Source organism: Bombus flavifrons, chromosome 9 (genome assembly GCF_040668555.2).
Source record: "Bombus flavifrons isolate JBK064 chromosome 9, iyBomFlav1_principal, whole genome shotgun sequence".
Taxonomy (NCBI): domain Eukaryota; kingdom Metazoa; phylum Arthropoda; class Insecta; order Hymenoptera; family Apidae; genus Bombus; species Bombus flavifrons.
This window is the reverse complement of record NC_138450.1, coordinates 7,769,594-7,782,749: the sequence shown is the minus strand read 5'-3', so window position 1 is coordinate 7,782,749 and position 13,156 is coordinate 7,769,594. Positions and strand designations below refer to the sequence as shown.

Here is a 13,156-nt window from a genome sequence, read left to right as displayed (position 1 = left end):
CGAATAAAAGATATCGTACAAAAACTTTCTGCCACGTGCGGTTTGATTCGTGATATGGACCCTTATCGAGTTACTTGTAGTGAATAACAATTTGATAGAATATTAAATGTAAATGTTAAAGGAAATAATTTTTTATTATAATTCGTATTTTTATTTTATTTATATTTTATTTGAATTTTAAACGAAATAATTCTTTTGAAATAAAATTTTAACGAAGAAAGATTAATACCTTTTTAGCGTAATTTTCCATTAAAGAGTAGATAGAAAAATATAAATAAAATTACTTATCGTTTTCTCAAAATATACGAATATTACTGGAATAATACTTTGTAGAATCTCATTCGACAAATAGGTACAACACGCGGTACGCTGTACAATTTGAAAGAAAGAACGGTTGGTCATAGCGTGCTTTAAATACTTCAATTTCAGAAAATTTTGTAAAATTACATGATCCAAGTGGAAGAATAAACCATGACGAAATAAATATCAAGCAAATCCTTGGAATTCACAATATTCAAAAATATAATTGAACAATGTAAATTTGACAGAACAAGATTGTAATTGAAATATTGCATTCACGCAACGTCAATTCTTAAATAGGGCAGAAATGAAGCAAAAGTAAAATAAACTCTTCTTTTTACGTGTTCTCTCTATCTCTCGAATATAGGATCATCTTGAGACAAAAGATACTCATTGTGCAACACTCTGTACAAATAAGTACTTTCTAAACAGAATCGATGTTCGTACATGCTCCTCCAGTATCGACGAGCTATCGTTCGAATCACAAATATACCAATCCATTACGACCGACCGGAATCCAAACTAATCGATTATTTATTGACATTCGGACGTGTGCACACTTTCCGCCGAACTGTTCGAGCACGATCGTTTGTCCACCGCGATATCTCGATGGGAAGACCTGTCCGGGGTCTCTATTTAATCGCTATCCACCACGATCTGATTTTGTCTGACTAATTGAGCAACCACTGCGAAAACGTGGGCAGATCATTCGACAAGAAATCATAGTGAACGTGAAACTTCAACACGTTCGCTATCGAATCAATTTTGCGTATCGTGGCATTGCGACAAGTAACATGTATCTTATAGGAAAATGAAAGAGTTTGAATATTTTATTGTGCGTTTGTAAACTTAAACTGTCATAATCAATACACGTTCTATTTTTCATATGATCTTCTTTATTCTAAATAATTCTGACGTATAAGATACTGGATTTATCGAATGTTTGGATAATTTCGATCAGCAAAGTTCTTCTACCTTGGAAAATTAGTCTGGATGTTTAATAGTAATTTATGAGCAATTGATAACGATTAATAAAACATTTATGAGCAATTGATGGTAATTTATGAAAAATAAATCTATAGAACAGCTAGAGAACCGTGAAATTTCATATTTTAATTCAAACAGCATCTGTGTAATGAATTTTCATATGCGAGAAGATTATCGATCACATTGAAAGGTCTAATTTCTCTTATAGCATGCGGTAATCAGTTGAAATTATCAAGGAAACAAGTAATCAATCACGATTTTGCATGTGAGGTAACGATGCAAAAATTACTAAATTATATTTCTAAGAATTATATTTAGAATTAAGGAAAAACAAATGCATTGATCGAAAGGTATAATGGACATAAACGAGAAGAAATATAATCTCTACGTTCACGTAAGATGTTAATCAAGCAAACAATTAAAACGTCTTAATAATATCCTAATCATTCTCGAACTTTCATTTCATTTTCTATAGCGTCCCAATAATCATATACTTTCATTTATACAAATCTTTTATCGATTTCAAAGATTCTTTCGACAAAAATCCTAACGCTTCCACAAAATTTTCTAAATATTATTTTTCATTCGATTCAAGCGTCGCAATCAACCTCGATTCTCATCAACAATTCCAGTGACAGTCATCGATGTCCCTCGCGTCAACACGTCAACATGTCGTTTCTGCACTTATCCGTTAGAAACATCGAAACTGATTAAACCCGATTCGAAAGTATTTCTTCTTGTTAAATGTTCAGGTTGCATGTGTTAGACGAGGAAATTAACAAGAGGAACGGAGCAACGAGACGCATAATGGTCTGGCAGGAACGCGGCAAAGGAGCAGAGAGGACGGGCAAATGCATGCAATATTGAATACACGCATCCACAGCGTTGTATTAATTTTCGTTTGCCTGCCTTTTGTCGCTTAATCGAGACCGTATTGTACGCCGGTAAAATCGAGCGAAGCCATGCGAATTTTATGATACAACGCCAGTTTTCCTGTTTTCCAAAGGAACGATTCCAACTTCGTTTGCTGTTTTCTATTAATATCCTATCATGTAATCGTTTAATGAATAGAAAAATTCTAGTTGTACTTCTATAATAGTTGGAATTCTTCCATTCTAATTAGAAGTTTCTGGTTGTTGCGCTGCTTTCAACGTTTTTAGTATCCAGTGATGTATTATAGATGAAGCAGGATTTCGAGGAATTAGATTACGTTCAATCGAGTAATGATAACCAGTGTAAAATGTGGAATCAGTGGAAATATTTTACGAATCGACTAAATCGATTTAGAATTGCGGACGAAATCTTTCGGATTACAAATTTGGCAAAGTGAAAGAAAAGAAGAAAATTCGTGTTATTCTATTTTATTTATTGTGAGAAACCTTACGTTATTTCATGAAATCTCCATCTTTTCAAAAGCCACCAATAGTCAAAATCACTCATGTTTCTCTACCTTGGAATGAAACCTTCATCTTGACACTAAAAAGAAACTGAACCATTTATCCATCCCTTTGAAACTTAGGTATTTTCCTCTTCCCAAAAAGTTCAGGTCAATATACAATGAATTTCATCGTCAGAAACAAAATAATCTTACTCAACTGTGTGCAACCTAACTCCAACAATAAATCTCCAGAGCAACCCATTATTAATTTAACCAAAACCCACGTAAAGATCATCAACGTTTCCGCATCCTAAATCAACACCTGCCTCTTGCACCAAAGAAGAAGAAGCAAAGTTAAACAACAATCGTAACACAAATTCATTGGAATCGCCAAGTAAATGAACTTGCGTGACGCTTGTACGCAATGACCATTACAGCAGTGTCAAATCCTGTAGAACAGAGTCGCTTGCCATTCCGGTAACAAGACGCAGCGTTGCTCGCAGCAACTTCTTAGGAAACACACACACACACAGTCCGTTCTTGTTTCGTCTAATTTCACAGCTCTGTATTTCCCTTAAGGACCAGTTTCGTCACAAGGGACGCGTAACGCGACGGTACACACGAATCCTGCGAACGGGATCGCGAGCCGACAACCAGGTGATCCAGCGTTCTCGGTTACTCGAGGAGAGTCCACGAGACTCGAAACGCACACACACACCGATGTCTCGCGCGACTCGCCGCTGGGACGAGTGTCGTTACGCGGCTCGTTTTCCGGTTTTAATTAAATGACGTGCGAAACGCGCGGCGCAGAGTCGCGTTTCTAGCTTCCCGGATGCCTGTACTCAGACGGGTCAAAGGTAAACCAGAAATTCGTGCTGTCAACCGACTGCGTATTAACGCACTACCGTTAGATTTTTCCATGGTTTGTTGAATTCCGGCGCACTTTTGGGTTTGACGGTTTGATCGAAGAATTTGTAGTCGTTTGATAGCATTCTGTAAAGGAATTGCACTCTACGTGTAATTTCTTTGATCGATAGCTTCTGATTTTTGGGGGAAATTATTCCTAGACTTTTTAATATGACATTGTCTTTAGTCTTAGGTATCCTGAACATTCGTCGATGTTTGACAACATTCTGCAAGGGAACCTCAAGCTTTGTGATTGATAGTTTGTAATTCTTCTTCCCAGAAACTGTGGGATTTGTTTACATAAATTCGAGCAGGGTATCATGTCCTATACACTACACAGTATGGACGAAATAGATTCTGCTGGAATATTACAAATTCTAACAACAACATATTCGATGGAAAATCTAATTTGGAAATTCTAGCTATCAGAGAAATAGCAGAAAATTTAGTAACTGAACCATACAGTATAATTATATATTGTCCGGTATTTCTCTTTAATACCTGAGAATGGAATTCAAGACTTCCATAATAAGAGATCAAGATATCTTTTGCAAGAATACAGTTGCAACAGACTTTATGTAACTCCCTGTATATTATGCACGGGACTTCCTGTTGGAATGAACTTACGGCTATAATCGCAAAGTGGTATGGAATTTAAGGAGATATTTTCCTACCTGTAACGCAAGAAAATCTCTCAATAATTTAAACGAAATAACATATTCAACGTTGCAGTATCATAAAAAGAATCACACTGTCGCTTTTACATCCTGAAACTACATTACTAAATAATTTACGGTTTTATCGTTTCTCTTCTAGAAAATTATGCTTCATTATCTATTATCGAATACGAGGATCGATGCCCCGCCAAAAAACATATAAGCCGCACAATAGCAGTTGGTAAACTTTTATTAAAGCAATTCGCTCCATGTGTGCAACAGTAAAAACACGAATAGCAGTGCAACGAGTCTAGCTTAAATTCGTTATCGATGTTTCCAACTGTACGAGCAGACCAAACAATTTTATATTAAATTAACCCTGGCGTGGAAAGTTTAGGAATTATACGAATTACGAAAAAATTCGATTGTCTTTATCAACGGGATGATCCGTGTCAGATATAAAGCAGATCTGCGTTAACTTCTGTAAAACAAAATAATTTACGTGATATAATCTCGCTGAAGCTTGTTACCGTATGAAAAACACCTGTTAATTGAGAGTTCTAACAGATGTATTCGTAGGAATGGACATCCTCGATGAGAATGATACGGATGGCATGGGGTTTAGCCTTAAAAAGAGACGCAATCAGGCCCGATAAAACGAGAGAAAGGAAGAACAACAATCATTAATTATCGATGACGCTGAACGGGAACGTTACTAAAACGATCATCATTAAAACCTCATTTAGCCTGTGCTAATCTCGTTATTCTCGGCGGCCAGTCGTCGGCTCACCTTTTTCCGATATACCGAATCCGAAATTTTAAATGGAGGCTTTTATAACGCGCAATTATAACGCGTATTCTCTCATCTTGACGCCGGTGCGCGTACATGCGAAGGAAAAGCGAAAATACGCCGTTTCATGCGGTCGTACGCGCGCGTAACGAAGGTAATTACATGCACGCGATACGAAAGCGAAAGGGTCATTACACGTCCACTCGACGCGACAGAATACAGGTTACAAACCTGGGTCCCTTTCAATTTTTATGAAACTCACCGTCGTTCTACTTCACGTGCGCGTCCAGGATCGTGCATAGAATCGTCGCTCTTGAAAAAGCTGTTTCATTTATTTACCGTTTCATGTATTCGATGAACGTTCAAACGTTGATTCGTTCAAAGAGATTTCAATTCGATGGTTTCAGCTAAAATTACGTTGCCAATTAAATTCATTGTTTCGTCGTACTTTTATTTTATTTTCGTTAGCAAATTGAAAGTCAGTAGCTTAATCATCCTCTAGAATATTCAACTTTTATCGTAGATTAACGCTAGGATTTTACATGGCCACGTAAATATAGAACTTTGTCAAATTTGTACAACTTCTTTCAAAGCTATCCGTAATACCCAAAATCTTACGAATTATACAGGGTGATTGGTAACTGGTGGTACAAGCGGAAAGGGGGTGATTCTACGCGAAAAAAGAAGTCGAAAATATAGAATAAAAATTTTTCGTTTGAGGCTTTGTTTTTGAGAAAATCGACTTTGAATTTTCGCTCGGTACGCGTGCACTTTATCACGTCTCGTTATAACGGATCTCACTGTAGATCGTTGTCTCGATTGACGTTATTTTTAAAAATTTTTAAAAAGTTTTTTAAAAATTGTTATTCTATATTTTCGACTTCCTTTTTCGCGTAGAATCACCCCCTTTCCGCTTGTACCACCAGTTACCAACCACCCTGTATAATTGTTACACGCCAAACCAATTCTATTAACCGATGATTTAAAATAATTCGGCAGAACCTCTCCGACCTATTTCCTTCTCTTCTTTTCAATAAAACATCCAAACAAAATAAAAGGACAAAAGAAAACTGCCTAACAACCAACTCTGTACCAAAACACTCTATACCATGAAACTTCATCGATAAGCGAAACAATAAACAGAGACCGTTCATCTTAAACGGAACAAAACAGAAAAATGAAGAAGCGAGAAAGGTATTAAGCTTGATTGGAAACACTTCGTTCTCCACGTTCGACTCACGTGTATCCGACCTAGAGATAACAGGCGAACTGTTTCGAAACCTTACGACAGAGGAAGATACCTCCTGTTTGCCACGATTTTAATTAGTTTTCCCATTGTGCAAGAGACACGGGTTCGAAAGAGAGGTTGAAGAGAGGTTTGGCACCAAAGGTGGAGAAGAGCCTCTGAATTCCGTTTGCGTCTACTGGGTAGTTGTCTCGCAATGAGATTGCTCGTCTGTCACGCTTCCAGATCACGTGCCTTCGAAATAACGTAATCCGGGAGACCAATAGCCGTCAATTAATATTCCGTATCGAGATACCGATGAATCGGCACGACATTCTGCCGGACACGTCAAGTTTTCGTGTCGTGGCCACTCGCCACGATACGTTGCACAAATGTAGAAACCCGTGCAGCGTAAAGAGAAACAGACGCGGTGATCAATCCGCGGCGAGACCCGAAATATTGCAACATACAATGACTCACGAAAGTATCTGGACTCCTATTCATATCATATATGTTACACAAAACATTCTGAAGTTCCATTAGCAATGTAATGTGACGCGAGCGTGAAATGCCCATGTAGCTATGTAGTCAACGAAACGGCAATGTTTATATAAACAAAGAACGAAGACATTTGAGACGAACATGGCCAAAAAAAAGACTCACGCTGTGTTGTTTCAGTTCGGAGATTAATCTGGTCACAAAAACGATGCTTTTAAAAACAAGGACTACAGAAATTCTGTTTACGATAGTGAGAAAGTATAAGATTAGTAAATTATTCTAAACTACAAGCTACAAATTAATTTCAAACGGAATAAAAGTTATATTGCCAGAGGCGAGATATCAGAACGCTGTATTCCTCTACAACGGCAATAATAAATTTAATGCCCGATTTATGAATTTACAAAACAACCTCTTTCCTCCGTCCCCACGTACGACCAAATTAGTATAACCTCCATAATTGACAAGGACGCGTATAATCCAGCAGACGGACGTTCTTAACATTTTTTAATCCTTGAACGCTGTTAATTTCCCCTATAAAAATGAATAAACAATAACATAAAATGTCACCGGGTTTCGAGACGGACGCCGAAAAATCGAATAGCCGGGATTCGCTGTGAAATACAACGCAATTTATTATAGAATCTACAATTGAAAAAAAAAAGAAACAAAAAAAGGAAGCACAGTGAGAAAAGGGGCGGGAAAAAAATTCATTGGATGGTCGCACTCTCGTTGGATAATAAAAATCCCGCCGCGGCCAGGTGTCTATTTTGTCTTGTTCGTGGTTCGACGGCATAAAATAAACAAAAATCCATCGACACCAGTTCGCGTAATACAAGCCTATCGTTACAATCGTAATTCAGAGACACGAGACCAACAGAATAGAGAACAACTGCTGCGGACAATTGATATCGCCTATGGAAAACAGAGCAACGTCGATATTCCCAATCGCGCGAGCCGGTAAAATTACTGCGACCGCCGGTTTTATTTATTGTATGGGCCAGGAGACGAAGGGCCGTGTCAAAAAGCGAGGCAATACGCGCTCGAAACATCCGACCAAATAAACCCGTTTCTCATTTTCCCGCCTGCGGAAAACGAAAGTTCCTTAACGAGTGAAAAACTATCGCGACGCCTTTGCCGGAAATATTAACTCGCGCGCGTGAATCGCATACGAAATTAATACTCGCCTCAGTGTGAATATACCGTGCACGAGCAGCATTAAAAAGAAAAAAAGAAAAGAACACCTGAAGCTTGGGAAAACAAAAGGTATTTGCGAGAACAAGGTAATCAAATGATAAAAAATTGAACAGGGAGAACGTTCATTAGCAGAGTCGGACGTGGCTGTACATTGTAAATTTTCGGCACGGAATTTTTAGGTTGAACAAACGACAATCTGCATGTTTGTGACGAATCGATAGAACGGTACAAGGTTATCGAGGTGTGTAATGAAATTTATTAGAAATTGGTGTAACGATTGGCTTTGTGGTACAAAGGAATCGAATACTGATTGATTTTGAGATTTAGGTTTTATTCGTCAAGATTTCATACTCTAAAGTCAACTGCAAAAGTATCTACGTCACTGTGATACGAAGAACATGTGCCTAACTTGTATTTCTCTGTTACTATCACAAGTTTATATATAAAACAAATAAATTTCAAGAAAACTTGAAGCTTTTCTATCCTTACAACCTTCCTATAACCTGACAGTCCTGTACGTCTCAAATTTACCGATCAACAATCCCAAACCTACCTCGGTAAAGCGCCGATCGCTCATCGAGATAGAAGATTCGCGGACTAAAGAAATCAAACCTGCGAAGGATCGCCATTCTCTAAGATACATAGCTATCTAGCAATATCATTCAAGTACGAGTTTAGCGTACTCCAAACGTTTCTCCAAAATTTTCTTCGACGAGAAACGAAGTGCCTGTGATGTGGCCAGCACGAGTGTGAACATAACTTGTCGAGCAGAATCGGGTTCACGCGAACAAGAGGGGAAAATGCAAAAACAAAGGGTGGAAAGATGTCAAGAGTCCGGTTATCCCGAAGGAAGGTGTACATTCTTACGCAGATACAGACATAGGCGACGGTGCTTTGTAAATTTTCAGGGCAAGCACCTCTTTAGACAGGGCAAACGGAGAGAGTTACTCGCGGCACACGCGCTTTGCGGATTTTTCAATCACGTTCCGTACTGACAGGATTAATAAAGCGGCGCGCACTACGCGGAGAGTTTCCAGACTCATTTCATGCAGAATCGAATTGGATTTCCAGGTCGGGGTCGGTGTATATCTGTGTGCAATGCAACAGAGAGACTGGGTCCCTTTGATGTGCCACGCTCGGATACCGTTGAGCTTCTTCTATCTCTGTCTATCTATAACGCGAAAACGATACCACCTAGCTACGTACTATGTTACATCGCCACTAAATAATCGGTTTATAAAAATTCATGCAGGGTATAGAGAAGCGTCGGGTTTATGGCCACACACACACACACACACACATTTCCCTTTGCACCGAATACGACCATCTTTGTGACGAACAGGATCAGGTATAGCGAAGACGGCCTCCTGGCGTTCGTTTAGAGAAAGAGAATCGAGGATTGGAGGATTTTGTTTGAAATATTAGCACGTGTTCGTTATGCGAGTGATATTGGCTGTTACGAATAGCGATTGTAAAAGTATAAAAATTACAAATAGATTGAGGATGAAAGTTTTAATACTGACTGAAGGTAAATATAATCGAGCACCTTTATAATATCACTCTTTAAGCGTTAACCGATCGTGTACGTCGATTAAACCAGCAAAATTTCAATTTTTACTTTTTCCAACAACATGAAACTTTCATCCACAGTTATCTTCGCAAACATGAATTTTTTCATCGCTTTCATTTCAGCCGATAGGAATATTTCGCAACTTTCCATATAAAAATCTTGTCAAGCAATAAAGAAATGAAATCGAATGATCGAAAATCTGTGCACATTCTCTTCCAGTTCTAGATATATATATATAACTATTCATACAAAGAAATCGATATGAATGCACGAAGATAAATCAACACTGTTTCGGAAGGAAAGGTTAAGTAATCTTTAATTTGAGTCCTAATTTAGATGCCTCTAGTTGAAATTATTTGCATAGAAATAAGTACGTTCAAATCCGCCATAAACGAACGATTCTTTACACAAAGTTAAGAAATGTTTCTAATTAAAAGAGGAATAAACAAGATGAAAATCAATGCAATAACGATAACACAAAGTAACTTCTCCTATTTTTACATGAAGAACTTCTTAATTAGCTGCGCTGTGCAGTAGCTATATTGATCAAAGTCCGCGTAGTCAAGCAAAATGTTATCAACTAGAGTTAACTGTATCTTTCTTCAGAATGAACAAAGAATCGCCGCACAAATAGTTCCACCCTCCGTTTTCAAGACCTATTAATCAAAGTTAATAAATCCGTTCGAAACGTACGAACAAAAAAAGAGCCGCAAATACCTCGCAACGAAGAAGCATGAAAGAACAGCAAAATGAAGTAAACATAATTAGCTGTTAAACACGGGAATAATTGGCAACGGAATCGATCGAACAGACTCCATTTCCCAGGGATATTTGATTCAACCAGGCAGCGTACATACGTCTGCAGCAACACCAAAAGATTGAACCATTCTGTACGATCGAGCAAGACGCGAATAAAGGGGAAAATAGTCGTACACGCGTAGGGTTGAGGTTCGAAGCCAGAGGAGAGCAGAGCCAGAGGATTGGTATGTTTTTAGTGGTTGCAGCACTCGAACGTGCCAGAGCGAATATATCCTGCACGACTGCATACACACACGCAAGGGAACAAACGCGCTCGCGCACTGAGTGCTTCGAATATATCAGCATGCGTGTTCGTATATAGGTACACACACCAATACGGTCTTTATTCTTGCTATCTCGGTGCACGTACAAAAGCGTTGGCCAGCTCTACGAATGTTTTCCCCTTAATTTAATTTCACCAGACCGGAGTGCAGCGTACGCATTACTTCGCACGTAACCCGGCAAGAGGGAAAAGATTAAGAATAAGAAGAGCGGGAGGGAAGAAATAGGCGCGTTGAGGTATAACTATACACGCTAGTAGCTTTTTAAAAGACCGATTAAGAAGATGTCTCACGCGTTGCTATGAGGCAGTGTCATCGCGTTGAATTGATTCTTTTCCCCCTCTTTCTTCTTGCCTCACATACTTTCCTCCAATTTTCTGTTTTCCCCTCCGCCCTCGATTTCCATTTGGTCTTTTTATCAGCTTCCCCGCACCAGGATCGTCATAGTAATTAGAACTCACCAGATCGTTCCTATTATTATTGTCCTTCTCTCTCATCGACACGCTCGCGCAACACTCGAAAACACTTAAATTTTAGAGGGACTTGTACGGTACGTTTGTCAAATGCGCGACCCTCTAACCATTTCGGTACTTCAATTGTGTTAAACCATTCAAGCGTATTTTATGCAAGTTGTTTCCTAGCTTGTGATTCGCGCGCAGATCGATCTATTTACTTGGTTAACGGGATAGTCTTTTTTTGCGTTTCGTTATTCATGCCGGCTGGTTTTATTGGGTCGACAATTTTTGCATTCTCTATGCTCTATAAAATATACGTGTTTATTTAATACCTATTCTACATAAAGAAAAACCTCGTACGAATTAATTTTAATTTTTTGTTACAGTGTTAACCACCAAGACTAGCGCAGCATCTTCTGATTCAAACTCGACGAAAGTCGTAGTCGACGAAGAAGATGACGAATCGTTGCCAGAGATCACGCTGGAGGAATTCAAAGAAAGGTACAGGAGACTGATACCCTACATGACGTTCTACGTAGCAAACAACTACGTAAACGGGCAAAACCCGGTGTCACAAGGCACTCCTGGAAAAGAGATACAAAGTGGCCTGGTAGGAGTGAGAAAGAGCCCGCAATCGTTCGTCAGAGTGAATACCGTGCCACGAAGGACGAACAATTATCGCACGAATGTACCGAATCAAGACAAGAAATTCATTCCATCGATACAATACGATCCGCGAAACGTAGGAGCCGATAGCGACTATTTCACACCCGTGAGACACAGTTCGAAGGTCAATTATGAGGAGTACCCGATACCGTATCAACTGTATCGAGATCAAAAGGTAGCGTATCCCGAGATAACTACGGTATCCAGCCAAGCTATCCGTAAGGAGAACAGATACTATGCAAACGTGAGACCATTACGACCTTACACGACAAATGGCAGAGATCACTTGCCTAGAAAACAACCCATTAAACCTATTTACAATAATCTACGAGATGAGTACATGCTTGATTATAATGTCAGACCAAGTACTGCTGTTAATTATCCTGCGAAGGAATTCCAAGATCACCGACAAATTCCACTACCTAACGTGTATCCCAACGTGCTGGAACCTCTACCAGCGAGTAAACAATCTCCTATGCTCGTCCTACCACGAAATCCTAACGTAAACCTGCAACAAATAGTGGAAAGCTTTCAACTAAGTGAACGTTTACCAGAAACATTGAACAAGGATAACATAGACAATAGTCTAAAGACACTTGTAGAGATATTGAATATCCTTCACAGCACGAAAAAGGAAGAATTCCCGCAAATCCAAGCGTCTCCTTTAACACCAGTGGTGGCACCTCTACCGCCCAGGATACCCGAGAAACCAACGAGTTTCAGGGTAAGACCGCAAACGAGGCCAAAGGTAATAACCGAGACGCGATTTCAAGCTACACCAAATCCGCTATATTTGACCGATGATCCTGAACGTTACAAAATAACGTCGTACGAGGATGAAACGAAACCTAAACCGCCACCACAGTCGAACTACAACACGAACAGCTTGACCAACAACAACGTGGTGGAATATTATGTTCCTATTGTACAAGAAATTCCAACGAAACAGAAAGAACCGTTCCTACCGACAATCAGACCGCAAACCAACGAAGATCCGACTGATCATTCCTACGCTATCACGGAGGATTTGAGTGACGATGTATTGCAACAGGAACGATATCCCTTGCCACCTGTTACCACGGAAGTTGTCCCACAGACGTCGCTAAAATATGGTGCTACCAGAGGAAAGGCTAATGTCGACTATCCGGCCTATTCTAGTATACCTCGTACGAATTTCAATTGTAAGGAGCAGCGTTACAAAGGATTCTTTGGCGATCCGGATACTGGATGCCAGGTAATGTCTTTATTTTTTGTATTTTCTAATATTAAATTTCTAATAATAAAATTAATTGTGTGACGACTTATATTACAAACTAGGCAAGAATGAGTGGAACAATTAAACATAGGATGATATCTTATATAGATATAAATCGAAAATGTGAAACAAGATCTGTTGTAGAGTTATATATAAAAATTTGAAAGATCTATGAAAAAATAAATTCTCATGAC

At 38.9% G+C, this 13,156-nt stretch overlaps 2 protein-coding genes and 1 long non-coding RNA gene across 3 annotated transcripts in view; 2 read left to right on the top strand and 1 right to left on the bottom strand.

Moving 5' to 3' along the window:
• Nucleotides 1-13,156, bottom strand: part of qin (tudor domain-containing protein qin) — a 316,271-nt gene that overhangs the window by 300,117 nt on the left and 2,998 nt on the right. The window lies entirely within an intron of this gene.
• The window catches only part of LOC138183570 (uncharacterized), a 68,765-nt gene that overhangs the window by 54,261 nt on the left and 1,348 nt on the right, over nucleotides 1-13,156 (top strand). Inside the window, exon 2 of the mRNA XM_069120681.1 lies at nucleotides 11,428-12,941. Coding sequence (XP_068976782.1) covers nucleotides 11,428-12,941 — 1,514 coding nt within the window. The remainder of the gene's footprint in view (nucleotides 1-11,427; nucleotides 12,942-13,156) is intronic.
• Nucleotides 6,173-8,410, top strand: LOC138183579 (uncharacterized). The gene is made up of 2 exons (XR_011174080.1): nucleotides 6,173-8,023; nucleotides 8,117-8,410. It is a non-coding gene; the product is annotated as an uncharacterized LOC138183579 (long non-coding RNA).